The sequence below is a fragment of the Oryctolagus cuniculus genome, chromosome 21, assembly GCF_964237555.1.
Source record: "Oryctolagus cuniculus chromosome 21, mOryCun1.1, whole genome shotgun sequence".
Taxonomy (NCBI): Eukaryota; Metazoa; Chordata; class Mammalia; order Lagomorpha; family Leporidae; genus Oryctolagus; species Oryctolagus cuniculus.
The window spans coordinates 31,035,776-31,063,264 of NC_091452.1; the positions used below are offsets into that span (position 1 = coordinate 31,035,776).

At 57.9% G+C, this 27,489-nt stretch overlaps 1 protein-coding gene across 4 annotated transcripts; it reads right to left on the bottom strand.

Annotated features, from left to right (window-relative positions):
• Positions 1–2,614: 2,614 nt before the first annotated feature.
• On the bottom strand, positions 2,615–27,403 carry GGT5 (gamma-glutamyltransferase 5). Of its 4 annotated transcripts, XM_008250173.4 has the most exons (13): positions 25,995–27,403; positions 25,619–25,795; positions 15,810–15,940; positions 15,464–15,559; positions 14,874–15,069; positions 14,201–14,358; positions 13,666–13,812; positions 12,171–12,307; positions 11,617–11,807; positions 11,240–11,346; positions 10,917–11,035; positions 10,628–10,738; positions 2,615–3,283 (listed from the first exon to the last, which is right to left on the bottom strand). In XM_008250173.4, exons 2-13 carry the CDS (start codon positions 25,789–25,791, stop codon positions 3,137–3,139), a joined length of 1,713 nt encoding a protein of 570 aa, XP_008248395.3. In that variant the 5' UTR covers positions 25,792–25,795; positions 25,995–27,403; the 3' UTR covers positions 2,615–3,136. The 4 variants fall into 4 exon arrangements, with proteins under 4 accessions (XP_008248395.3, XP_002722600.4, XP_051685316.1 ...); XM_002722554.5 differs by having other exon boundaries at positions 25,619–27,402; XM_051829356.2 differs by having other exon boundaries at positions 25,608–27,398.
• Positions 27,404–27,489: the final 86 nt, after the last annotated feature.

Here is a 27,489-nt window from a genome sequence, read left to right on the forward strand (position 1 = left end):
AAAAGATTTTATTTATTTATTTGACAGGTAGAGTTACAGGCAGTGAGAGAGACAGAGAGAAAGGTCTTCCCTCCGCTGGTTCACTCCCCCAAATGGCCACAACAGCCAGAGCTACACCGATCTGAAGCCAGGAGCCAGGCGCTTCTTCCTGCTCTCCCACGCAGGTGCAGGGGCCCAAGGACTTGGACCATCTTCTACTGCTTTTCCAGGCCACAGCAGAGAGCTGGACTGGAAGAGAAGCAACTGGGACTAGAACCGGCACCCATATGGGATGGCGGAGCTGCAGGCAGAGGATTAACCTAGTGCACCACGCCACCAGCTCCCCCCTTCTGAACTGGGTACGAAACAGGTAAAATCCCTCCCAGGGGTTTATTCCCCAGAGTTATCAGACTGGGCAGCCCCCGGGTGCTGGGCAGAGGGGATTCCCCTGGAGATGGCTGGAACCTTCTGGAAAGTTATCGGGGTCTGAGCAGGACTTCGCCAGGTAAAATCCGGGGTGGTTTCTGGGACTGCTAAAGGCTTTCTTTCCCATGGTGCTTTGTTTTCTTGGGCCCCTCTTCCACACACAGGCGAGCTTCTAACTTCCTACCTAGCAGGTTCAGTTCTCAGCACAAGATCCTGCCCCCAGCTTCCTGCTAATGCAGACCGTGGGTGGCAGACGATGGCTCCAGCACTCAGGCTCCCGCCACCCATACGGGAGACCTGGATGGAGTTCCTGGTTCCTCCACTGTGGCCCTCTGGCCATTGCAGTCATTATTTATTTTGTTGGAAATGCAGCCAGCCAGCCAGAGATGTCCCATCTGTTGGTTCACTCTCCAAATACTTGCCAACAGCCAAGGCTGGGACAGACCAAAGCCAGGAGCCAGGAACGCCATCCAGGTCTCTCCCGTGTGGGTGGCAGGGCCCCCAAGGACTTGAGCCATCATCTGCTGCTTTCCAGGGTGCTCATGAGCAGGAAACAGATGGTGGAAGCAGAGCCAGGACTCGAACCCAGGCACTCTGATGCGGGATGCAGGCAGCCAAGCACAAATGCCTCCCCTCGGTTGTAATGAACCATGATGTTGTGGCCTTGGGAGCTATCAGGTCCTGCTTGGCTGAACTCTCAGGAGGGCAGGCGGTAGTGGCTTAGTGAGTGGCGCATGCCCTTAGTTCATCGAGATTGGGGGTGGGGGGAGCCCTGTGACCATCTGAACATGTGTGATCTGCTCTGAATCTGGCGCTGTGGCTGGGTGGGTAAAGCCACTGCCTGCGATGCTGGCATCCCTCATGGATCATCCCTCATGCATCATCCAGACCCGGCTGCTCCACTTCCCACCCAGCTCCCCGCTGATGCACCTGGGAAAGCAGCAGCAGATGGCCCAAGTCCCACGTGGGAGACCCAGAAAAAGCTCCTGGCTCCTGGCTTTTGCCTGACCCAGCCCTGGCTGTTGCAGCCATTTGAGGACTAAACAAGCAGACGGAAAAATCTCTCTCTCTCTTTCTCTGTAACTCTGACTTTCAAATAAATAAATAAATAAATCTTTAAGAAAAAAGCAAACAGGGCCCTCACCAGACACCAAACCTGCTGGCACCCTGATCTTGAACTTGAAGCCTCCAGAAGTTTGAGTGATAAACTTCTGTAAAATTCCATTAGGGGCCAGTGCTGTGGCGTAGCAGGTGAAGCTGCCGCCTGTGATGCCAGCATCCCATATGGGTGCCAGTTTCAAGTTCCGGCTGCTCCACTTCCAATCCAGCTCTCTGCTGATGGCCTGGGAAAGCAGTAGAAGATGATCCAGGTCCTTGGGCCCTGGCACCTGTGTGGGAGACCCAGAGGAAGCTCCTGGCTCCTGGCTTGTAGCCATTTGGGGAGGGAACCAGCAGATGGAAGATACATTCTCTCTGCCTCTGCCTCTCTGTAACTCTGAACTTTCAAGTATATAAATAAATCTTTAAAAAATGCAAAAAAAAAAAATTCCATCGGCTACCTGCTCATTGGCACTTTCACTCCAGCAGCAGGGACAAGCAAACACCACTGTGACAGAAGTGCCTGTGCGCCCAGCCTGAGGAGGGTCCAGGTCCCCTCGCAGGTGGCAGCCGCTAGGGGGCTTGGTCTCAAGCAGCACTCCCCCCTCCCCCCTCCCCGGGTTGGGGTGGTGTTGGGGGCGGGGCTGGTTCTCTCTGCTGCCACACTGGGTGTGGCTGCACTGTGGGGACAGTGACTTCTCACCCAGGGTGCCAGCAGTGCGGAACTGAGAAGGTCCGGACTCTCAGACATGAACTGTTGGGGCGGGGAGAGCCCCAGGTCTGGCTCTGTCCTGCTTTTCCTGGCACGGACGGAGGGGCCTGGGTCCTGGGGGCAGTCAGAGGCAGGTGCCCCAGGCCCTATCGCTGGTGGTGGGGTGGTGTTAGGAGTGCTTATTGCTGTCCAGGGGGATCTGGGTGCGGCCTGGATGTCTCTGAGCCTCAGTTTCTCCCTCCATGAGGGTGCATCGTGGTGATGCATCGTGGAGATCACAGGAATCTGTCCTCAGGAGCTCTCCACCCCTCACCCTCACCCTCACCCCTCACCCTCACCCTCACCCTCACCCTCACCCTCAGCCCTAGCCCCAGCCCATACTCAGCGCCACAAATCAGCCCCCTCTTCATTTATTTTTATTTGACAGACTTAGATAGTGAGTGAGAGAGAGAGAAAGGTACTCTCTCCATTGGTTCACGCCCCAAATGGCCGCTCCTGGATGGCTAGGAGCCAGGTGCCCCCTCCCAGTCTCCCACGCGGGTGCAGGGGCCCAAGCACTTTGACCATCCTCCACCACCCTGGCCATCCTCCACCGCCCTCCTGCCCCAGCAGAGAGCTGGACTGGAAGAGGAGCAACCGGGACTAGAACCCGGCGCCCATATGGGATGCCGGTGCTGCAGGCGGAGGATTAACCTAGTAAGCCACGGTGCCGATCCCCCTCGACGGCCCCCTCTTTAATCCTTGAGTTCAGGATATACCACTTGCGAGGACAGGCAAGGGGCTGGGGCGGGGCCTCGATGAGGGCGGGGCCAAGGCAGAGGCTCCGCCCCTGCCGGCGTCCATCTGGCAGGCTGGGTCCGCTGGCTCCCTGCCGCAGCACTCGGTCCGGTGGCCAGGCCCGGCTCCCGGCCCGTGGTCTCCTCAGTAGCCGGCAGCCTCCCCGGCCTTCCTGGGGTCCGACGCAGCGTGCACACAGGCCCCCTCCTGCCACACGGCCTGGACCACGTTCAGGAAGAAGGGCCGAGGGCTCTGGCTGTGGCCGTGCTCTTGGAGTCTCCTCTGCACCTCCTGCATGGGACAGAAGTTGGGGTTCACAGGGAGGGGCAGCCTGAGCCTTTGGTGGGGCCTCTGGGACCCTCCCACGCAGGCTGAGTGGCTCCTGGGGGCGGGGCTTTCTAGAAGACTGAGCTGGGGCGGGTTTGAATCAAAATGGAGTCGCTTCGGTCAACCCTAAGAAGACAGCAGATAAAGCAGGGAGGTTGTGAAGGAATTTCCTGCGCAGGATCCCCGGTAGCAACTGCCGCGGAGGCCTCTGCCGGGAGCACAGGCCGGGGTGGAGGCCGCACTGCCCTCGACCGGAGGATCTATGGGGCTGGCGTTTGCCTCGGATGGCTGCAAAGGCCGGGGCTGGGGCAGGCCAAAGCCAGGATGCAGGAGCTTCATCCGGGTCTCTCATGTGGGTGCAGGGCCGCAGTGCTTGGATCCCTGTCGGTCATGTGGAGACCCGGATGGAGCGCCAGGCTCCTGGCTTCAGCCTGGCCCAGCCCTGGCCATTGCAGCCATTGAGATAGGAGATTCTTTCACTCTCGCTCTCGCTCTTGTTCTCCTGTCTGTAACGCTGCCTTTCAAATAAGAGCAAATAAATCTGTAAAAAGCATACGAGAAGACACGTACCCAGTACTGTCTGTCCCACTTCTCAATGATGTCACCGTGGTGATTAGTCATTTTGGCCCAAGATTATTTCAAAACATCTGATGCAATGCTCCTTGCATTATTTGCTTCTAGGACTTCCCTTTGGCTCATCCTCTCTGAATTTCTCAGGACTCAAACCTCCAGGGACCACTCACTCTACAAACCCATGCATCCTAGGCCATTAACACTCCCCGGCCTGCCACAGCACTCACAGCACCTGTGGTCCTGGACATGTGCGCTCTGAGCTCCAGATACTGTTTGGGAAGAGCAGCTTCCCGAGAGGTCACAGTCTTAAGATTGCAGTGCTGAGAACCAACGCCCACAATCTGAGGTCCCCAGGTGGCATCACACGACCTGGCGGGAGAGCTCGCTGGAGCCAGGCCCCTCCTGGCTGGCACTTTCTCTGTGCCCAACGTGTGAGCTGTCCCACATCCTTGGACTCAGAGGCTGGGGCCCTCACTGAGATCCGGCTCCATTATTTTTTTTAATGAATGAATTTATTTGAAAGGCGGAGTCAAGAGAGGCAGAGGCAGAAAGAGAGAGAGGTCTTCCATCCACTGGTTCACTCCCCAGATGGCCGCAATGGCCGGAGCTGAGCTGATACAAAACCAGGAGCCAGGAGCTTCTTCCAGGTCTCCCATGCAGGTACAGAGGCCCAAGGACTTGGGCCATCTTCTACTGCTTTCCTAGGCCATAGTAGAGAGCCAGATTGGACATGGAGCAGCTGGGACTTGAACCAGCGCCCATATGGGATGCCGGCACTGCAGGTGGCAGCTTTACCCACTCCGCCACAGCACCGGCCCCTGGGTCCATTCTTGAGAGTCTGCATGCTCAAGTTCCAGGACCGTGGGGGAATCATAGCTCCTCTTCCCCCGGGCCCCTGGGCTGCAGCCTTGGAGGGCCCTGGACACGCAAGGTCTCCAACCCCGGGGCTGAGGATTTTCTCCATGGAAAACTCTAGAATGGCACAGTTTACCACCCAGCCCCTGACTCCCAGCAGAGCTGAGGACTAGGGGTTCGCGAGTCACCAGAGTCTGTTTTAATTCCGGTTCACAGATTGTCCAGACGGTCATCTCCCAAACTCTCAGGGTCCAGGGTCCTCCTCACAGACAGGCAGGTTCTAGGCAGCATAAGGGCCTTCTGTCAGGGACAGAGAGGAAGGGCTTGTCCCACAGACCAGAGCAGGTGCCTGGTTGAGAGTGTGCGAGTCTTTGAGCCCTCAGACCCTAACCAGGGTGCCCAACGAGTGGGATCTTTAGTCTCGGGCTTCCCAAGGAGTGCACATGCCCCCGTTGGCTCACAATGGAGCTGCGTCCTCACGAACATAGCATGCGTTGAAAATGCCATCAATCAAAATCACATTGAGTGGGCAGCGGGGGTGGGGGAGCGGGAGGCATCGTGGCACAGCAGGTTACGCTCCGCTAGGGAAGCCCACATCCCAGACCTGAGTGCCTGTTTCAGGCCCCCGCTGCTCCACACTTCCTGCCCAGCTTCCTGCTAAGGTGCCTGGGAGGTAGCTGAGGATCGCCCAAGTCCTCAGGTTCCTGGCACCTGTACCTGGGAGACCCGGATGGAGTGCTGAGCCATTGGCTTTGGCCTTGGTCTGGCCCTGGCTGTTATGGGCATCTGGGGAGTGAACCAGTGGATGGAAGATCTTCCTGGCGGGGAAGAGCTGGCTGTCGCTCCCCGTCTTCATGGAGGAATGACACAGGACCCTGCGCTGTTCTTTCGTCTGCTCGGCCCTCCCCGGGTTTGCTGCTGGTTCTTCCCGGGTTGGCTACTATCCCTTCCACCTCCGTGGAAGGGCAGTTCCCCCTGGCCACATTCCCCACTTCCGCAGGGGAGCGGCACACCGCCGGCCGGCTCGTCTCGGGGGCTGCACAGGTGTTCCTTCAGCTAGATGTTCCCCTTAGATGTTCCCCATAGATGTTCCTGGTGCATGCCGTCTCTCTCCTCCTTTATAGTCCTCCTCCGCCAATCCTAACTCGGCTGCCCACACGCCGAGTACGCTGCTCTCCTCCAATCAATAGCAAGTCCTACAGTTTATTAGTTGAACTGGAGGCAGCTGTGCGGAAGCTGTTTACTTCTCTCCCAGCGCCATATTGTGGGAGAGCAGATGCATAGAATAAGTCTTAATTCCAGTAACTCAGTCTAGTCCGGTTTGCTCCCCACAGATCCCCCTTTCTTTTTATTTTTGGCGTTGATACGCGCCTGTCTTCGGTGCCCCGCGGCACACACTCTGCTCTGCTTGCTAGAGTTGCCACAGGTTCTTACAAGTCCTATAATCAGGCAAACCGAATCCGGGTCCTCTCTTCGCCATGTTGTGAGGAGGTTTTTAGGCGCTGATGCGTGCCTGTGTTCGGTGCCCTGCAGCGCATGCTCTGGTCGAGCCTGCAGGGGCTTACAAGCCCTATCAGGCAAACCGAATTCAAGCCTTCTCATTGCCTTTTTGTGGGGAGGCCTTACTGATGTTAATTCGTGCCTGTCTTCGGTGACCTGCGGCGCATAAGCTGCTAGCCGCCCAGGTGCTCATCGCCTCACTAATCGGGCAGACCGAATCCAAGCCTTCTAATTGTTGTATTGTAGGGAGGCCTTTCTATTTCTCTATTTCTCTATCTCCGGGCATTCCTATTTCTCCCATTTTACTTCTGTCTGCCAACATTCCCATTTCTCTCACTCCACTTCCAAACTTCTGTTTCTCTTATCCCCGCAGCTTCCCGCTGCCCGCCCCGAGGCTACTTCTCGGCAGCGGCTTCCCAGCTGAGCCGCTTCAGCCCGCGCCTCTTTCATCTGTGCAGCTTCCCGGCTTTGCGCGGCTTGGCTTCGCGCGCTCCGCGGTCTCCACGCCCTTCGCGTCTGCACCACGGCCTCGCGCCAGCCCTGTTCCCTATCTATTCACGCCCCGTGCTCTCTCTGCACGCGGCGGCTTCCGCGAGTAACACAGCGTAGCTTACGTGTCCGCCACTAGCATTCAATCTAAGTTCCCCGGGCTAGCCTGGCGAATTCAACCCAGCATACGTCTCCGCCCCACAATTTGGCTTCCCGTCCTTTGCTCCCCGGGCTGATCAGACGGATCCCAATCTGGCTTACGTTTCAGCTTCTGGTTTCAACTTTTCGCCCCCTATTCCCGGGCTAACTTGAGAATCCCAAAGTGGCTTTCGTGTCCGCCTTGGCCTGCCCCCCGCGGCTTCAATTTCCCTAACACTTTTCTCTACCCGGTATGTTTCCCCAAGCTTTCCTCCAACAATACTCCTCCCTCATTTCTCCTGGCCTCTCCCCACAGTCCGCGTCCGAGTCTGTTTGTTCTAGCGTTCACTTTCGCTTTCGACCTTAGAGATTTCTCCCAGCTTCCCCCCGTAGTCCGTATCTGAGTCTATGCCTAGGCTTTCAATAGCTTCTTCCGGCACCCTTTTCCTCCGGCTTTTCCCTAGGCTGTTTGCTAGTCTCTCTCTCCGGTAATTTCCCAGTTCTTCCCGTTTCTTCCCTCCTAAGTTTCCTATCCGTCCTAAGTTTCCTATTCCGAGCTAGGTTTCCTATCCGAGTCACGGCACCATTATGTCGCTCCCCGTCTTCATGGAGGAACGACACAGGACCCTGCGCTGTTCTTTCGTCTGCTCGGCCCTCCCCGGGTTTGCTGCTGGTTCTTCCCGGGTTGGCTACTATCCCTTCCACCTCCGTGGAAGGGCAGTTCCCCCTGGCCACATTCCCCACTTCCGCAGGGGAGCGGCACACCGCCGGCCGGCTCGTCTCGGGGGCTGCACAGGTGTTCCTTCAGCTAGATGTTCCCCTTAGATGTTCCCCATAGATGTTCCTGGTGCATGCCGTCTCTCTCCTCCTTTATAGTCCTCCTCCGCCAATCCTAACTCGGCTGCCCACACGCCGAGTACGCTGCTCTCCTCCAATCAATAGCAAGTCCTACAGTTTATTAGTTGAACTGGAGGCAGCTGTGCGGAAGCTGTTTACTTCTCTCCCAGCGCCATATTGTGGGAGAGCAGATGCATAGAATAAGTCTTAATTCCAGTAACTCAGTCTAGTCCGGTTTGCTCCCCACACTGGCGCTGTGGTGTAGCGGGAAAAGCCGCCAGCTATGGCACCAGCATCCCACATGGGTGCCAGGTCATGTTCTGCCTGCTCCACTTCCAATCCAGCCCCTATGCATGCACCTGGGAAGGCAGAGGAAGATGGCCAAGTCCTCAGGCCCTTGCACCCACATGGGAGACTGGGAAAAAGCTCTTGGCTCCTGGCTTCAGATCAGCCCAGCTCTGGCCATTGTGGCCATTCGGGGAGTGAACCAGCAGATAGGTTTCTCTCTCTCTCTCTGTCTCTGTTTCTCTTTCTCTATCTTTTAAATAAATAAATAATTTTATTATTATTATTTTTATTTTTGACAGTCAGAGTGGACAGTGAGAGAGAGAGAGACAGAGAGAAAGGTCTTCCTTTTGCCGTTGGTTCACCCTCCAATGGCTGCCGCCGCCGGCGCACTGCAGCCGGCGCACTGCACTGATCTGAAGGCAGGAGCCAGGTACCTCTCCTGGTCTCCCATGGGGTGCAGGGCCCAAGGACCTGGGCCATCCTCCACTGCACTCCCTGGCCACAGCAGAGAGCTGGCCTGGAAGAGGGGCAACTGGGACAGAATCTGGCGCCCCAACCGGGACTAGAACCCGGTGTGCCGGCGCCGCAAGGCGGAGGATTAGCCTGTTGAGCCACGGCGCCGGCCCTAAATAAATAATTTTTAAAAAGTTTTAAAAAAGGGGCCGCCGCCGCGGCTCAGTAGGCTAATCCTCCACCTTGCAGTGCTGGCACACCGGGTTCTAGTCCCGGTCGGGGCGCCGGATTCTGTCCCAGTTGCCCCTCTTCCAGGCCAGCTCTCTGCTGTGGCCAGGGAGTGCAGTGGAGGATGGCCCAAGTGCTTGGGCCCTGCATCCCATGGGAGACCAGGAGGAAGTACCTGGCTCCTGCCTTCGGATCAGCGCGGTGGCCATTGGAGGGTGAACCAACGGCAAAGGAAGACCTTTCTCTCTGTCTCTCTCTCTCTCACTGTCCACTCTGCCTGTCAAAGAAAAAAAAAAGTTTTAAAAAAGGATAGCATTAAAAAAAGATCTCCCTCTATCTCTGTCACTGTGCCTTCCAAATAAATAAGTAGATAAATAAATAAATCTTTTAAAAATGCAGTTTAATGTCCTAGCCCATTGAACATCAGAGCTTAGCCTCGCCCACCTTAAGTGTTCCCAGAGCACTTCCAGTAGGGAAAATCACCTAGCACAAAGCCTGTTTTAGCGTAAGCTCTTGAATATTTCATGTGTTTTATTGACTCTTGCACCGACAGGAACAACAGAACGGCTATGTGGGTGCCGGCTGAATATGCACGTTCAAGTGCAGCGTCTGGGTAGGCATTTGATCTAGCACAATGCTTAGCTCTTGTATGGGGTCCCTGGGGTCAAGGCCGGCTCCAGCTCCTGACTCCAGCTTCCTGCTCATGCAGACCTGGGGAGGCGGTGGTCAAGTGATTAGATTTATGCCACCCATGCGGGAGACCTGCAGTTCCCAGCTCCTGGTATTTGGGGAGTAACCAATAGAGCTCTCTCTCTCTCTCTCTCTCTCAAATAAATAATACTTTTAAAGATTTTGTTTATTTTTACTTATTTGAGAGGCTTAGTTACAGGCAGAGAGAGGGAGAGACAGAGAGAGGTCTTCCATCTACTGGTTCACTTCCCAAATGGCTGCAATGGCCAGCCAGAGCTGGGTCGATCCAAAGCCAGGAGCCTCCATGTGGGTGCAGGGACCCAAGGACTTGGGCCATCTTCCACTGCTTTCCCAGGCCATAGCAGAGAGCTGGATCGGAAGTGGAGCAGCTGGGACTTGAATCAGCGCCCATAAGGGATGCTGACACTGCAGGCGGAGGCTTAGCCTACTGTACCACAGCACCAGTCCCAATAAATAATATTTCTAAAAAAGAAAAATAAACTACAATACGGTTTCTATTGACTGCATATTTCTTTCACAACTTGGCAAACTCGAGCTGCGTCACTGGCAATCGGGAACTGTCTGTACCACACACACCTCCCCCACCCCGGGCCAGACTAAAGCCCCCAGCTCTGTGACTGTCTGAGTTCCAACGGCCAAGGAAAGTGGCCTCCGGACTGCCAGAGACAGCTTTGAGGCCCTTGATTCCCCAGCTGGTTGACCTGACCCAAGGCTTAAAGTTTGCAGCCTGGAAAACACTGTCAGCCTTTTAAATGGGTGCTAGCAAAGAGTGTGTCCCCTGTGTGGTAGGGGCTGATCCGCCCAGAGAATTCACCAGGGACTTTTTGTAGGGGAGTCGCACAAATGCTTGGAAAAAGAGATACCGACCCACGCCCCAGCACCTCGTGACAAAATCCCCAAAATCACTACAGACGCCCACAGCACCAAAGCAACTCCCGAAAATGAATCCCAAGCCACACAAGGAAGCAAATCACCATCATGGAGAGTGTGTGAGGCCGCAGCTCGAAACACCCACTCCTGGTCAACTTGAGCAAGACGCCCAGGCCAGAGCCCGGAGTCGGCATCGCCCACGCCCTGCTCTCAGCGGGTGCAAGGAGACAGCTCAGCTCTGCAAAGACAAAGCCTGCCTGGCCTGAAGCTGGGTCCCTCCCCGGGGGGCTTGGAGCAGCAGTGTGGCCTAGGGCAGGGGACTGCCCCAGGCGGGCAGCTGGGACGTGGCCCAGCCCGTGGCCTCACCTGGCTGAAGCTGGGTTCATATTCTACGCGGCCCTGGCTGTTCACGTGCAGGATCGGAGCTGCAATGGCCGCTCCCAGGTCAAAACCAAGCCACAGTTTGTTCACAACAGCCTGCAGGGGAGAGAAAGAAGATACGGAGTGGAAGGGAGGCAGGTGGCGATCCCCACTTCCCCCTCAACCCTCACATCCCAGCCCCCACCCAAGGAAAATCGGAGGACAGGGCCACCCAGAGAGGGGACCCCAGTGCCAGGACCTCCCTTTCCCTCCAACCCTCCCCCTGCGGACTCACCTGGACCACGGCAGATATGATGAGCTCCCCCCCTGCCCCACCAATCACCAGCTTCGACCCCCGGGCTGTATTGATCAGGATGGAAGGTACCATGGACGAAGGGGGCCGCTCGCCTGGAACTGGGGCCGGAGAGGTCAGCCACGGCTTCCCTGTCCCGCCCTCCCCCCAGGGGCGCCACCCACTGGGCTCCATCCGCCATGGAGCGACCACAAAGTGGATGACCCGCCCAGGGGTCGGCTCTGCAGCACCCAGCCCTGGCTGCCTCCGCTCTGCTCCCCCAGGGGTCCCTGTGGGACCTGGGCTGAGGGGGGTGCTGTCCTCACCGGGTGCGGGGGGTTCACCGGAGCCTGGTGGGCGCCTCCAGCATAGATCCAGGAGTTCATTGTTGAGGAGGACTCCCGTGCGTGGTGAGTAGACCATGGCTCCAAAGCTGCAGGCAGGAGGCAGCCCAGCTCCAACCGCAGCCCTCCCAGCCGCCCGTCCTCACCCAAGACCAACCCAAAGGAGGCCCCCCCAAAATCTGCCTGCACCCCTGCCTGCATCAGGGGCATCTGAGGCAGAAGAGAAATGGAGGTGCTGTCCCCGGGAGCGACCAAGGGAGGGGAGGCCACCGAGGAGCCAAGCAGGAGAGGGGTGGCGGTCAGGCCCCGGGGCGCAGAGCAGCGAGGATCCCCCGCCCGCCCGCCCCAGGCCCACGCACGGCGTGTTGATGGTACTGGTGGCAGACACGGCACTGCCGTCCTCCGCCAGTACAGACACGTGGGAGGTGCCCATGCAGTGGTCCCCGGCCCCGGCCAGGCCGTAATGGCTGAGCTGGTGGTCGCCGCGGTCATCCATCTGCTGGCGGATGAGATGGGCCAGCTCCTCCCCGAGCAGGGCCTGGGAGGCATTCTGGGGAAGGCAGCGTGGGCAGGTGGTGGGCTCAGAGCAGAGGGCAGGATGGGGCTCAGCCTCCTTGGGGGGGCCCTCTCTTGTCTCTTCACTGTCTGGTGGCCAAAGGGGACCCCCTCCAGCCTTGCTCACCCTCCCCTGCGGGACCTTGAAGATAAAGTGTCACCAGTGCACCTGCTCCCCAGCCTTGCCTAGGCAGCAGCTTCCCTTCCAGACCCCCAGACCTGATGCCGCCCCTCCCCCGCCCCGGCCTCGGACCACTGCTATGTACAGATACCAATCCCCCTGCCTCCTTCTGCCATGCCCGAGCCTCCCTGTACCTGCTGAGCCCCAGGGTCAGGGGAGAGCCCTGGGAAAACTCACCTGTACCTCTGGGTGGCTGCGGGGGTCCCACAGCCGCCACCTCTGCCCCCCAGCAAATTTGAGGGTCTCCACGATGTGGTGGTACATGCTCACGATCCCTTCAGGCCTGGCCAGCAACTCTGCTGAGAGGTTGAACCCTGGTGGGAAGGGATGGGCAGGGCGTATGTGGGCAGTCACCTGTGTAGTAGGTTCCATGTTGCCCCCCGCCCTGCTGTGTCCTAATCCCCAGATCCTATGCACATGGCTCCAGGGTAAACACCACCTTCTGTGGCCAGATGTATTCCACTAAGAATTTTGAGAGGGGACAACAGTCTTGGAGCTTGCAGGCAGGTCCTAAATGTGATCATGTGTGTCTTTTTTTTTTTTTTTAAATATCTTTTTGAAAATGTCTTTTATCGCTTGACAGGCAGCATTGTGACGCAGCGGGTTAAAGCCCCAGCCTGCAGTGCCAGCATCCCATATGGGCACTGGTTCACAGCCCGGCTGCTCCACTTCCTGTTCCCTGCTAGTGCATCTGGGAAAGCAGTAGAAGAAGGCCCAAGTGCTTGAGTCCCTGCACCCACGTGGGAGACCCGGAAAAAGATCCTGGCTCTTGGCTTCAGCCTGACCCAGCCCCGGCTGTTGCAGCCATTTGGGGCGTGAACCATCAATTGGAAGATTCTCTCTCTCTCTCTCTCTCGCTCTCGCTCTCGCTCTCGTTCTCGCTCTGCCTCTTCTTCTCTCTAACTCTGACTTTCAAGTAAACAAATAAATCTTTAAAAAAGAAAAAAAAAACCAACTTGATTGGACATCCATAGGAGGGGACTTCCAAAAGTCCATGGAAAAGTGGGATGAAAAGATAAATTTATTTTGGTTCTCATAATATGCAAATTCTACGAACTTGTCAAAGATTCCTCTCCCCGTGATCTGTGTAGGGTTTGGTATTATCCAAATCTGGTCCAGTCGGGAGGCGGAGGGCTTGGAATGTTCCCTCCCCCAGGGATAAGGAGAGCAATCGTGTGACCATGGCGGTGGAGAGGAGTGATACAGCCACAAGCCAAGAATGCCGGCAGCCACCAAAGCTGGAAGAGGCAAAGATCAGATGCTCCCTTAGACCCTCGGAGGGAACACGGCCCTGGGGACACCTTGACATTGGGCCTCGGCCTCCCAAAGTGTGCCAGAGTGAGCTTCTATTGTTTTAAGCACTGTCAGCCATGGGCAGTCCCAGCCCTGGGCACTGGACTGTACACTCACGCCCTGACGGGGAGCTATCTGCAGAGTCTCCCAGCTGCCCCCGCCCCAGGCCCTGGGGCTGGGTCCCCTAAGGGGACAAGAATCAGCCCCTTCCACAGCCCTGAGTCGGGTGCAGCCAGGGGCCAACTCTGAAACACACCAGCCAGCCCTGCCTTCTATGGCACATGTTTGTTAAACCAGTTTGTAGAGTAGGGGGCTGGGCTTGGAGCTCACAGCTCCCAAGCCCAGCAGGGCCCTGGAAGGGAGACCTGGAGGCCCTCACCTCTCAGCACGTTGAGGATGAAGCCAAGGATGGCGCCCCCTGCAGGCGGTGGCGGCGAGTACAATGTGAAGTCCCCCAGGGGCACCTGCAGGGCGTCCACCACCTCCGGCTGAAAGGCAGCCAAATCCTGCATGGTCAGCTGGCCTCCTGGGGGTGAGATGGGGAGGGGAAACTGAGGCAGAAAGGGATTAGCCCCTGGCCCCAGGCCATACAGCGGGGGCTCCTCTTGCCCCCCCTAGCCACATCAACCCAGGGGACTGAGGGCAGGTCTATGCACACTGGTGTTAGGTTTAGGGCCACGGAGAACCGGGCGTGGGCAGAGGCAAGCAGGTGCAAGGAGAGGAAGGGGAGGGAAGGAGGAAGGGGGTCAATGCAGCTGCCCAGGCCCCCGCTCTCTAGGTCCAGGGGTCAGCAGTGGCCTGGGCTGTGTCAGAGGTGTGGCCAGTGCTCCTACAAGACCTGCTCTGAACTCCCACGACCCAGAACTTGGCTCTGTCTCCCCCGGGGTGGGGCAATGGGACCCCTGCCCAACTACCTTGCTTGGCAACATCTTCCACCAACATCCGGCCCAGCCTCCCCGTGTAGAAGGCCTCGGCGCCCTCGGCCGCGACTACCTCCAGGGTGGCGGCCAACGCAGGCCACGGGAAGGGATCATGAGGCTGCAGGGGCTCTGTCCCGTTGAAGAAGAGCTGCCTGGGGGTGGGGAGCAGCCTCAGGGTGGGGCCGGGTCCTGGAGGGACACTCACACTCCTGCCGGGGTTCCCATAGGGTTTGCAGGACATGGGGGGTTCCTGAGGCAGACACTGGTGGGGAGTGGGAGGGACAGCATTTCTAGGAGCAGGTGGAGCTGATGCCCCCTGCCCCATACCTGGCCCTGGCTACAGTGCTGCCCACCAAGGGCCTGTCATCCCCACACCTTTGGGAGGGTCTGGCAGGGCAGGCAAAGGGGGCAGTGGGAGCCCCCCCTTCCACCCTAGATAGGGTGAGAATAAGGCCACGGCCTGAGCAGGTGCACAGCCCTCATGCGTGTCCTTGGAGTCCCATCCTATGGGCACCTGGCCTGAACCCTATCTGAGCCAGGTTCTGCCACGAACCAGGACAGAAAAGGACTGGCCAAGGGCGCCGACCCCTGCTCCGTGCCAAGAGGGACTGTGGCAGAGCTCGGGTTGGGGCCATGGCCAAGGTGAGCCACCCTGGGGACCACTCACCTCAGGGAGGATGCGTTGAGCGAGGGCCGCAGGAAGTCACTGTGCAGGAAGTGGCTGAGGACAGGGGGCACGCGGTAACCCCCACGCAGCAGCGCGATGGTGGGCTGGAACAGCTGCGCCCAGGGCAGGCGGCCGTGGCGGCGGTGGGCCTCGGCGTAGCCACGGAGCTCCCCGGGGACCCCGATCCACTGGGACCCTGCACACACACACACGCACACACACACACACACGCACACGCACACAAGTACCTGCCCTCAGCTCTGCTGCCCCCACACTCCGCATCCCCATCCCCCGAGCCATGGAGGCCGCAGAAGGCTCCTAGAGCCCGCCTATGGCCATGCCCACCCTGCCCACCCTCCCAGTGCCATCCATGCGAAGTCCACAGAAAAAAATCCACACCAGGCCCACGGACTCCGTACCCACTGGTGCCAAGAGCCCCATGCATGGCACCAGCCCTGCCTCCACCGACCCCCTCTCCTTGGATCACCCCTCCCCAACTCAGAGGGCCTAGCCCGAGCAGGTGAGGGGCTCTGCATTGGCTCCCCACCCGCCATGGCAGGCTGGGGCAAGGGACGCCTCGCAGAGCTCACCTGTGCCCAGCGGCAGTGCCTGCTCACAGCCACTCAGCAGGTCGGGGTCGCCGCCCGCTGGCACCGTCTCCCGGGCATTGATGACCTCCACTTTCCCTGGAGTTGGGGCAGATGAGTGAGTGGCCATGCCCCCCAGCCCTCACCCCCACCCCCAAACGGCTGCAGCCCGTGGGAAGCCTGTTTCCCCTCCCTGCGCTAACACTCAGGACAGAACCCATCGCCAGGGCATTGAAAGGCAGAGCAGGGGGTGGACGGAGAAGCACTGGGAAGGGGCACGGGCAGACAGGACGGGCTCTCCAGTGGCTGCACCAGCCCGGCCCCCCACAGGCGCCACCCGTGGGCCCACCTGTCGTTGCGTTGTAGATGGTAAACACGACCCCTCCGCCCAGGCCCATGCTCTGAGGGTTGACAACGCCAGTGCAGACCAGAGCAGCGATGGTGGCGTCCACAGGTGAGCCCTGTTGCTGCAGGATGGCCCTAGGGGTCATGGCACAGGGTCACCAACCTGGCGCCCATCCCCTGTCCCTGCCTGGGCTCGCTCAGCTGACACTCAACTGGGGACTAGCGACAGCCTGGTGAGCCACCTGCCACTGCCAGCCCCCATCAGGCCGCCCGCTCCAGTGCAGTCACTCTCTGGTCCAGGGCACTCTACAGTTTGCCAAAGGCAATGCCATTTGCTCTACGCTTTACCACAGAGCTGGTGTTTTTCCGCTTGCAAAGTGCTTCTGCCGCTTAGATACCCTAGCTGCTCTCTGCAGCACCAGCTCATGTGCAACAGGCAGAACCAGGCCTGGGCTACCCCTGCAGGCCCAGGAGCCCACCCAGGACTGCACTCCCCACTTGCCCTGGGGACATGGCACTGCCTCTCCCCTCACACCCAGGAGTCCTCGCCAGTACCTAAGGAAGTCAGTGTTCAAACCCCAGCTACAGAAGGGGAACCAAGGCCCAAAACGGGGGTGGCCCTCAGCTCTCTGCCCCCACCCCGTGGGACCTCTGATCCCAAGCCCCCATGACACCATCAGACCAGTCTCAGTCTGGACCCAAACCCCTCCCCAGCTCCTGGGCTCCCTGTTCTGGCCCACACATGGGCACCCTGCGCACACATGTGATCTTGGAGCAGGCATGGAAGAAATAAGGCTGCTAAATATAGCACTAATGCAAATGTATAAAGCACACAAAGGCCTCTCCCCCCTCCCCCAGTGCCTTGACTCCCCACCCAACAACTTCCCATCTTCACGTGGTACCCAATGCTGCTGAGCGCCCCCCCCCCCCCCGGTCCTTTCTGCATGTGGCTCTGGGACCCTCTGCACTGCCCACCTCCCTGACCTCCCCAGGCTTGGTCCCTGCTCCTTGTGCTTCTGTGTCTCCCCACCCCCACCCCAGTAAGCAGGCTCTGTGCTAATGACCCCCAGCTTGGATCCCAGCCTGGGCCTCTCCACTCACTCAAGAGGGTGCTTTAGGGAGCTCATGGGAGGGGCCAGCGCTGTGGCTTAGAAGGTTAACCCTTCACCTGCTGTACCGGCATCCCATAGGGGAGCTGGTTTGAGTCCGGCTGCTCCACTTCTGATTCCTCCCCGGGAATGAGCCTGGGAAAGCAGCAGAAGATGACCCAAGTGCTTGCGCCCCTGAAACCATGTGGGAGACCTGGATGAAGCTCCTGGCTCCCAGCTTCAGCCTGGCCCAGCCCTGGCCATTGTGGTCATTTGAGGAGTGAACCATGCACTTCGTGAAGTCCCCTGGTGGACTCAGCACCCACCAGGACCTGGGCTCCACACAGCTGCTTTCTGTCTCGGCCATCTCAGAGAGGGACTCCGTCCTTCAATATTTTAGAAAATGTATGTATTTGAAAGGCAGAGTGACAGAGAGAAAGAAGGAGAGAGAGAAAGAGAGATCTTCCATCTGCTAGTTCAGTGGCCGAAGGGGGAGCTGGGAGGGGTACTATAAGCCTCCCCCGGTTCACAGATGGTGCTCACTCCAGCAGTCAGTCGACAACCAGAGCCTGAGCTCCCTGCCCCGCGGCCCAGCTGGACTGGATGAAGGGGACCCGAGTTGCAGAAGCCTAGGTCTGATACTGTTTTTGGCAGTTCTTAGTCACACCCTGCCGGGAAGAACCAAATGTACTGAACCAGTGCACCACTGTCGGGTGGCCCCTTTGGTCTGGCCTTTGCTGAGGGCCCCCCAGGCTGGGTCACTTGCCAGGGGAAGTGCGTGCCTGGGAGAGAGGTCACCTGGCTGAACCGGAAGCTGGAGAGAGGGAAGGAGACTGCCCACTCTTACCCCCTGTTTCAGGACCAACTGGGGACCCAGGAGAATGGCCCCAGTCCCTTCAGAGGACAGAGTCCCCAAGGCCTTCATCACTTCCCGCTGGGCCCCAACTCTGAAAGGTCTCCCCCTACCCCTACTTCTAGACACTGGCATGATGGGGACTGTGCGTCCAACCCTGGGGCGTGAATCCCACCCAGACCACAGCACCAAGCAAAGGAGAAGTGAAGACAGAAGGTCTGAAGCCAGGAAGCAGCCACAGATGAGCTGATAACCCCCTATAGGATGTGCAGATGGTGAAACTGCTGGACCACAGACTTTAAAACAAAGACAAGGGGCCGGCGCCATGGCTGACTTGGCTAGTCCTCCGCCTGCAGTGCCAGCATCCCATATAGTTGCCAGTTCTAGTCCTGGTTGCACTTTTCTAGTCCAGCTCTCTGCTGTAGCCTGGAAGGGCAGTGGAGGATGGCCCAGGTGCTTGGGCCCTGCACCCGCATGAGAGACCAGGAGAAGCACCTGGCTCCTGGCTACGGATCGGCACAGCTCCAGCTGCGGCAGCCATTTTGGGGGTGAACCAACGGAAGGAAGACCTTTCTCTCTGTCTCTCTCTCTCACTGTCTATAACTCTACCTGTCAAATAAATTAAAAAAAAAAGACAAAATCAGAATTTTTAAAAATTATTGATTGATTTTTGCTTTCTTTGAAAGGTAGAGAGAGAGAGATCTTTACAAAAATTATTTCCTATGTGTTCGAAAATGTAGATATGATTGTGTAATTTATTTACAACACAGCAGCAAACCCAGCTCTGTCTGGTGAACACATGGTCTGGTCCATTAAAGTTCACCCTCGAGTCGCCATTGTTCTGGCTTCTTGATCCTTTTGCTCTCTGCTTTGTTAGATTTATCTATTTGAAAGGCAGAGGGACAGAGAGAGAGAGAAAGAGATCTGCCATTACCTGCTGGTTCACTCCCAAGACGGCTGCAAAGCCCAGTCCATTTGGGCCAGGTCAAACCTGGGAGCCTAGAACTTCATCCAGGTCTTGCCTGCGGCTACAGGGGCCCAAACACTGGGACCATCTTCTGTGACTTTCCCAGGCTCATTAGCAAGGAACTGGATAGGAAGTGGGGCAGCTGCGTCTCAAACCACTGCCCACGTGGGATGCTGGCTGAACCCACTGCACCACAGTGCTGGCCCCCAAAGGGCAGGATTTCCATGTCACCACATTACCCTAAAACTAACTATCAGAGGAGCCAACAGAAGATATGCAGAAAATGTAGCAGAAAGCGTGTTACGTTTCATAAGTATCTCCTAATTATATGATACTTTGAAAAGTTTATGGGAAAATGGGAATGAAAACTGTGAGTTTACGGCAGGTGTTTGACCCAGCTGTTGAGGTGCCCCTTGGGATGCCTGCATCCCACTGAGGTTTGGGTTAGAATCTCAGCTCCTCTCCTGATGCCAGCTTTTTTTTTTTTTTTTTTTTGACAGGCAGAGTTGATAGTGAGAGAGAGAGACAGAGAGAAAGGTTTTCCTTGGCCGGCGCCGCGGCTCACTAGGCTAATCCTCCGCCTAGCGGCGCCGGCACCCCGGGTTCTAGTCCCGGTCGGGGCGCCGGATTCTGTCCCGGTTGCCCCTCTTCCAGGCCAGCCCTCTGCTGTGGCCAGGGAGTGCAGTGGAGGATGGCCCAGGTGCTTGGGCCCTGCACCCCATGGGAGACCAGGAAAAGCACCTGGCTCCTGGCTCCTGGCTCCTGCCATCGGATCAGCGCGGTGCGCCGGCCGCAGCGCGCTGGCCGCGGCGGCCATTGGAGGGTGAACCAACGGCAAAGGAAGACCTTTCTCTCTGTCTCTCTCTCTCACTGTCCACTCTGCCTGTCAAAAAATAAAAAAAAAAATAAAAATAAAAAAAAAAAAGAAAAGAAAGGTTTTCCTTTTGCCGTTGGTTCACCCTCCAATCCGACGCGGCTGGTACGCTGCAGCCGGCGCACTGCGCTGATCTGAAGGCAGGAGCCAGGTGCTTCTCCTGGTCTCCCATGGGGTGCAGGGCCCAAGCACTTGGGCCATCCTCCACTGCACTCCCCGGGCCACAGCAGAGAGCTGGCCTGGAAGAGGGGCAACCGGGACAGAGTCTGGCGCCCTGACTGGGACTGGAACCCGGTGTGCCGGCGCCGCAGGCAGAGGATTAGCCTAGTGAGCCACAGTGCCGGCCCAGGCTTCCTTTAAATAAAGTCAGAGTTACAGAGAGAGAGGGAGAGAGGGAGAGAGGGAGAGAGGAAGAGAGGAAGAGAGGGAGAGAAGGAGAGAGATCTTCCATCCACTGGTTCACTCCTCAGATGGCTGCAACAGCCAATGCTGGACCAAGCCAAAGCCAGGAGCCAGGAGCTTCATCCAGGTCTCCCATGTGGGTGGCAGGGACACAAACAGGCCATCTTCCACTGCTTTTCCCAGGAGCATTAGTAGAGAGCTGGATGGAAAGTGAAGCAGCCGGGACTTGAACTGGCGCCCATATGGGATGCCAGTGGTTTTCTGCTTTTGGTCTGACTCAGCCCAGATGTTGAAGGTATTTGGGGAGTGAATTAGCAGATGAATGATCTCTCTCTCTCTCCCTTTCAAATAAAGTGAAAATAAATTAAAAAAAATTTTTTTAAGGGACCTGGATGGAGTTGCCAGTTCCCAGGCATTTGGAGGTGAATTGGTGGACGGACGCTCTCTGTCACTGCCTGCCTGTCTGTCTGCTTCTCCCTGTCCATCAGTCTGTCTCTCAAATAAAATAAATAGGGGCCGGCATTTGGTAAAGCTGGCTAACCATCTGCAACACTAGCATCCCATATAAGCAATATGGCTCAAGTTCCGGTTGCTCCATTTCCAATCCAGCTCCTTGCTAATAATGCACCTGGGAAAGCAGTAGAAGATGGCCCAAGCACTTGGGTCCCTGTACCCACATGGGAGACCCTGATGAAGCTCCTGGCTCCTGGTTTCAATCTGACCCAGCCCCAGCCATTGCGGCCATTAGGAGAGTGAACCAGTGAATGGTTCACTGTCTCTCTTTCTCTCTTTGAAACTTTGCTTTTCAAATAAAGGGGTTTTTTTGTTTTTGTTTTTGTTTTTGTTTTTTTTTTTTTTGCATTGAAACAAACTTATATATATATATATATATTTTTTTTTTTGACAGGCAGAGTGGACAGTGAGAGAGAGACAGAGAGAGAAAGGTCTTCCTTTGCCGTTGGTTCACCCTCCAATGGCCGCCGCTGCAGCCGGCGCACCGCGCTGATCCGATGGCAGGAGCCAGGATCCAGGTGCTTTTCCTGGTCTCCCATGGGGTGCAGGGCCCAAGCACCTGGGCCATCCTCCACTGCACTCCCTGGCCATAGCAGAGAGCTGGCCTGGAAGAGGGGCAACCGGGACAGAATCCGGCGCCCCGACCGGGACTAGAACCCGGTGTGCTGGCGCCGCAAGGTGGAGGATTAGCCTATTGAGCCACGGCGCCGGCACAAACTTATATTTTTAATTCAACTGGCCAACTACTTTTTGAAGTATCCTGGTGTAAAGATATTAGTATTAAAGTAACCAGTGGAACAAAACTACGTCATTCTAGTTATCAAAAACTGTAACAAAAAGAGAAAGTAATACCCTTGCTTGCTTTTGCAAAAGGAAACACAGAAACACCAAGTACAAAGAAATGAAAACAGAAAAGCAGAGAGGAAAGAAACAGAAACAGAAGTGTTCAAAAAGAAGAATGAAACACAGGAAAAAGAAACCAGAAACTAATATAAATGTTCCCTTTAGCAAAGAGTGCGTAGAACCCACTCACATGAGTGGGAGGAAGACTTTTCTGTTATTTATTTATTTGCTTATTTATTTTATTTTTGACAGGTAGATTTATAGACAGTGAGAGAGAGAGAGAGAAAGGTCTTCCTTCCGTTGGTTCACTCCCCAAATGGCTGCTACAGCAGGCGCTGCGCCGATCCGAAGCCAGGAGCCAGGTGCTTCCTCCTGGTCTCCCATGTGGGTACAGGGCCCAAGCACTTGGGCCATCCTCCACTGCCTTCCCGGGCCACAGCAGAGTGCTGGCCTGGAAGAGGAGCAACCGGGACTAGAACCCGGCACCTGTAAGGGATGCCAGTGCTGCAGGCAGAGGATTAACCAAGTGAGCCATGGCACCGGCCCAACTTTTCTGTTTTTAAGATTTATTTCTTTATGTGAAAGACAGAGAGAGAGAGAGAGAATCTTCTATGTGCTGATTCACTCTCCGAATTAGCAACAGCTAAGGCTGGGGGAGACCAAAGCCAGGAGCCAGGTGCTTCCTCTGAGTCTCCCACGTGGGTGCAGGGGCCCAAGGACTTGGGCCATCCTCTGTTGCTTTCCCAGGTGCATTAGCCAGGAGAGCTGGATCAGAAGCTGAGCAGCCAGGACTGGAATTCGTGCCTGTACGGGATGCTGGCATCGCAGGCAGCAGCTTAATCTGCAGCACCACAGTGCTGGCCCCGAGAGGGAGACTTTTGAAGACACCTTTTTTTTTTTTTTTTTTTTTTTTTTTTTTTTTTTTTGGACAGGCAGAGTGGACAGTGAGAGAGAGAGAGACAGAGAGAAAGGTCTTCCTTTGCCGTTGGTTCACCCTCCAATGGCCGCCGCGGCCAGCGCGCTGCGGCCGGCGCACCGCGCTGATCCGGTGGCAGGAGCCAGGAGCCAGGTGCTTTTCCTGGTCTCCCATGGGGTGCAGGGCCCAAGCACCTGGGCCATCCTCCACTGCACTCCCTGGCCACAGCAGAGGGCTGGCCTGGAAGAGGGGCAACCGGGACAGAATCCGGCGCCCCGACCGGGACTAGAACCCGGTGTGCCGGCGCCGCTAGGCGGAGGATTAGCCTAGTGAGCCGCGGCGCCGGCGACACCTTTTTATATACTTGCAATTACAAAATAATAAATAGGGGTGGCACTTGCCACATGGTGGTGCGAATGAGCTAAGCTGCTCCCTGCAACGCTGGCATCCCAGTTCAAGTCCCGGCTGCTCCACTTCTGACCCGGCTTCCTGCTAATGCACCTGGGGAAAGCAGCTGAAGATGGCCCAAAGTACTTGCACCCTGCCTCCATGGAGTTCCAGGCTCCTGGCCCAGCCTGGGCTATTGCAGCCGTAGCGACGTGAAACCATACGATTGCAACTCCGTCTCTCCCTCTCTCTGTCACTCTGCCTTTTGAAATAAATAAAATTTAGAAAAAAAAAAATCATGACTCCATGTGCTATGCCACAAACACACAGGGGCGTGGCCCAGTCCCCAGCTGTGTAACACTGGGCTCCTGTGACTCAAGTCCCTGAGCCACACTTCTCATCCAGAGGGAGGTACCAACATGAGCCCATCTCACAGAGAGGCAAACTGAGGCTCACAAGGTGCAGCTCTGCTCTGCCCTGCACCAAGAGAACCGCTTGCAGGCACTAGAAGGGGATGGAGCAGCTGACAAAAGCCGACTCTAGGGGCCCCATCTGTGCCCTCAGCCTGCAGCTCAGCGCCAGCCCAGACCCCCATGCCCGAGACATCTGCTCCCCGCCAGCCCAGACCCCCATGCCCGAGACATCTGCTCCCCGTGTGCTGGCCCCTCCCCAACCACCTTCTCCACTGTGCTGCAGCTCGGGGGTCCAAAGTGAGTGGTAGGGGCACTGCGGGGAGGGCTCTGGGAAGCCCTGATCCCTCCCCCCACCCCTGGAAGAGAAACAAGCCCCAGCTGGGATCTCACTGGGACCCCTTTCCCTGCACAGATGGGACAGGGAAGCTTCCTGCCCAGGACCGCGTGGCAGGGCACACAGGTCCAAGTGGCCTCGGCAGACAGATGTCACAAAGCCCAAAAGACGTTTGCCAACAAGCAACCTGCTCGGAGCCTGGGAACACTCGGTGTGCACATTGGCACGGGAGCATTATACCAATATCACCAATATCACCATGCCTTAAGATCCCTCTGCCAGGGGCTCTGGCCCAAGGAGAGAAGCTGGAAGAAGGCTGGGCTCTGGTGACGAGAATGCGGGGGAAGAAAGAGAGAGGGGCCCAAGGCAGGAAGTGGGGGGGTGCCCCAGGGACCCTGCCGGGCGGACTCCAGGCAGCCTTGCCCCAGGGCTCCTAATCCTTGCTCTGCAGCTGCTGGGGCTGACCCCAGGCTCCCGCCCACCCGTGGCTTCTTCTTAAAACAAGAACAGGAAGCAGAGAGAGAGGGAGAGAGAGGGAGAGAGAGCAGGAGAGAGAGAGAGAGAGAGAGAGAGAGAGAGAGAGAGAGAGATTGTTTGGCAAAAACTGTTCCCTTCCCCAAATGGGATCCTGTGGGGTGGAGACCCCAGCCCCTGAGCCTCACGCACACAGCCACACAGCATGGAGACACAGCTAGCCCCACGGGGAGATACAGGGCAGCAGCCCCCCACTCCTGGGACCCTCATGCTTTGGTGGGCAGCTCGGGGACACCGCGCCCCTCCCCACACACACACCAAGCCCTCTCCTCCCCCATTCTCTTTTGCAACTGTACCACATCTTGGCCCACAGGGCAGGGGCAGTCCCTGGATGGCAGGTGGGCTCCCGTCCTCTCGCCCTGCCCATGCCACGCCCCTGCCATCCCCCGGGGAAACCAAGCAGCAGCCGGCTCCCACCTGCCTCTGAGCTGCCATCCTCAGCTAGGGCTGGGCTAGGAGCAGCCCTGAGGGAGGGGGCAGTGAGCCCTGAAGGAGTACAGAGGATCCAGGCAGGAGGCTGGGGTGAAGAGAGGACGAACGGGAGGTGAATGAGTTGGCAGGTGCAGTAGCACAGGTTAACCTGCTGCTGCTCGGGACGCCCCAGGCCTGGCTGCTCCACCCAGCCCAGCTCCCCGCTAATGCACCTGATGGTTCAAGTGCTTGGGCCGCTGCTACCCATGTGGGAAACCCAAATGGCAGTTCCTGGCTCCTGGCTTCGACCTGGTCCAACCCCGGGGCGTCGTGAGCATTCGGGGAGTGAATCGCTCAGTAGATGGCAGGTAGCTTTCTCTTGGTCTTTCAAATAAACAAATAAATAAATAAATAAGCCGACAAGGGGACATTGAGTCTGCTGTGCCCAGCCATACGCCCCCTCACCCCCATCTCAGGAGTGTTCCCTCCAGGTTTACAAAAGCACTGAGCATTCTCACAATGGCCTCTAAAGCAGAACTTCTGGGAAGCAGTGACTGGGTTGGCAGGAAGGGAATGCATGCCCCAGCAGGAGACAGGAGGCAGGGAGGGGCTTCCTGCCCTGTCCCCGCCCTGCTGTGGGCAGTGAGGCCTCCCGTGGGCTGGACTTCCTGGAAAAGGCCAGATGTCGTCCCTCTCCACCCCGCTGCCCCAGCCGGCCACACACCAGTCACTTGGCTTGGGCCTGATTTAGGAAGGAGGCTGGAGAAACAGGACATCGGCTAGGGCTGCCTTTCCAGGTCTGAGAGGTGATGCAGACACGGCCCCGGGCTGCAGGGGACACGGCCCAGGGCAGCGCATGTGCACTGCCAGGCCCCTGAATCCCGCTGGCCACGCATCTAGCATCTAGCAGAAGGGCTCAGCCTTGGAGAACTGGGACAGCCTTGCCAAACACATCGGCGCCAGTCCTCCGTGTCAGGCTGGGTCACTGTGGTGTGACCCCTCTTAGGATCTCCATTTCCCACCCATGGTGCAAAGAGAGCCCTAGAGCCACCACCTCTGCCAACACTGCCATTGCTTCATGGGCGTCTCTGCCACCTGGGCAGTGCAAAGGCCCTGGGGCTATCTCCTTGCATCCAACTTTGGCTGGTGCAGGAGCCCAAACCCACACAGCCCCACATGCATATCCTCACCTTCTCCACACCCTCATCATGGGTCACAAACTCTCCAGAGAGCACCCACTGCACAGGGCCACCCAGCCTCCACCTACCTCTCACTCACCGTCCAATGTCGGAGCAGACCTTGGAGTCAGCAGCTACCGCAGCGTGGGCAAAAGCCTTGGGGCCGCAGCGGGCGCGGTGGCGGGAAAGGACCACGGCTGGAACAATGATGGCCAGCGCCAGGGCCAGCCCGAGCAGGACGAGGCTGATGGTGGCACCGCGGCCCCAGGCCATGGCTCTGTGGCTCAGCGGGAGAGGGGAGGCAGGTGGGCAGATGTGCCAGCAGATGGACAGACAGACAGGTGAACAGAGAGGGAGATGTGCAGGTGAGCTCACAGATGACCGGACAGGTGGACAAGGACAGGTAGCAGGTGGGTCAACAGGCAGGACAGCAAGACAGGGAGGACAGATGGACACCTGGAAAGAGATGGACTTACAGGCGGCTGGACAGACAGGCTCAGAGATGGACAGCAGGCAGGCAGGTGGGAGGGTGGAGGGAGCGCTGGTGGCCAGCAGGGCTGCCGCCTCCCCGAGTGCTCGCTGCAGAGCAGAGCTGGCCGAGCGCATGCACTTCCAGTTCTCAGCCCCTGCTCTCGGCCCTGGCTGGAAGCCAGGCAACAGGCGGCCGTGGGGAGTTTTTCCTTGTAGAGAGGAGCAAGCTGCTGTGGTTAACTCCCTCACTGCCCGGGCGTCCCACGGCCAGTCCTGCTGGCCCGCTGGCGCCAGGATCACCCCATGCCATCGAGTCTGTGCACTTGGCGCCTGTGGCCAGAACCCCAAGGATCCCGCTCCCCGCTGTCTCCGAGCACCCACTCCAGAAAGCAGACGGGGGCTGCTCTCTAGCTCCCCCTGCTGGACCAGGGAGGCAAGGCCAGACAGCCCTCCTCACTCCCGCAGAGGGGAGCTGGCATCCCAATTCCCACCCTCTCTCATTGTGGCCGTGGCCAAGGGAGCAGCAAATTCGGGTAGGAGGTAGGCGTGGCTCAGAGACAGAGGGAGGGCGACTGGACAGGAGTTCAAGTCTCAGCCTGGCTGGGCCTGCAGTCCTGTGGGTGACCCCGAGGGACCTCAGCTCCCCCTCTCTGCAGAAGGGAGCAGGCTGACTTTTGTCACCCCTGTAGGAGCGTAGACAGGCTGTGCGCCCAGCCCTGGACACCCAGTTCCACAGTCCAGGAAATACAACCTCCCCAGGGACTGCAGCCCTGCCCGCCCCAGCCGTTCCTCGTTTCCTGGGGACGGACACAACCCAGCTAGGCTGCCAGGCCCCTGTGCCCAGAGCCCTCAGCCAGCCTGCGCCAGAGAGGCCATCTGGGGTGGGCCTTCCGGGAAAGCCTGTTCCCACGGTGTCTCCTCCCGCCCCCCACCGACCCCCAAGCCGCAGTGACATTGCTCAACCTGGAAGCAAAGTGCATTCCTGGGCTGGGCCAGCCCACTCACCCACCACAGGCGACAGAACCCACAGGCAGGGCAGGGGGTGGGACATCCCCTCTCCTCTCCCCAGCCATCCTGGGGAGGCAGAGGCCACGGTACAAAGGCCCAGGGGAGGGAATGAGCCGTCATTTGAGGCCCCATGCTGGGCCCTGCCTGTCCTCAGCTAGGGGAGGACTATGGGAGGAATTCAGGCCCTCAGCCTGGGGGGTGGGGGGGGCTACCCTCCCATCTGTCCAGCGGGAGCCTCCTGGCCAGCACCACCCCAGATGCTGGTGTGCAACCCGGGCCTCAGTCTACAGCTCTGTAAATGGGGCCATGGCTCAAATAATGAGTGGAAAGCAGCCACAGCCCACAGCCCAGCCTCCATCTCATCCCGAGGAGCCCCAGAGATGAGCGCTGCAGGGCCCCAGGGTCGGATCCGGAGGTGCACTCTGCAAACCCCAGGTCTCCAGGGCCCCGGGGTCGGATCCGGAGGTGCACTCTGCAAACCCCAGGTCTCCA

What these genes read in the sequence shown, in the direction of transcription:
- GGT5 (XM_002722554.5), bottom strand. Translation starts at nt 26,124, where the DNA reads ATGCGCTCGGCCAGCTCTGCTCTGCAGCGAGCACTCGGGGAGGCGGCA. An exon ending in GGCACTGCCGCTGGGCACAG is followed by an intron (nt 15,070 to 15,463) that starts GTGAGCTCTGCG and finishes GTGTGTGTGCAG; the next exon opens with GGTCCCAGTGGATCGGGGTC. An exon ending in GGAAGATGTTGCCAAGCAAG is followed by an intron (nt 13,813 to 14,200) that starts GTAGTTGGGCAG and finishes TCTCACCCCCAG; the next exon opens with GAGGCCAGCTGACCATGCAG.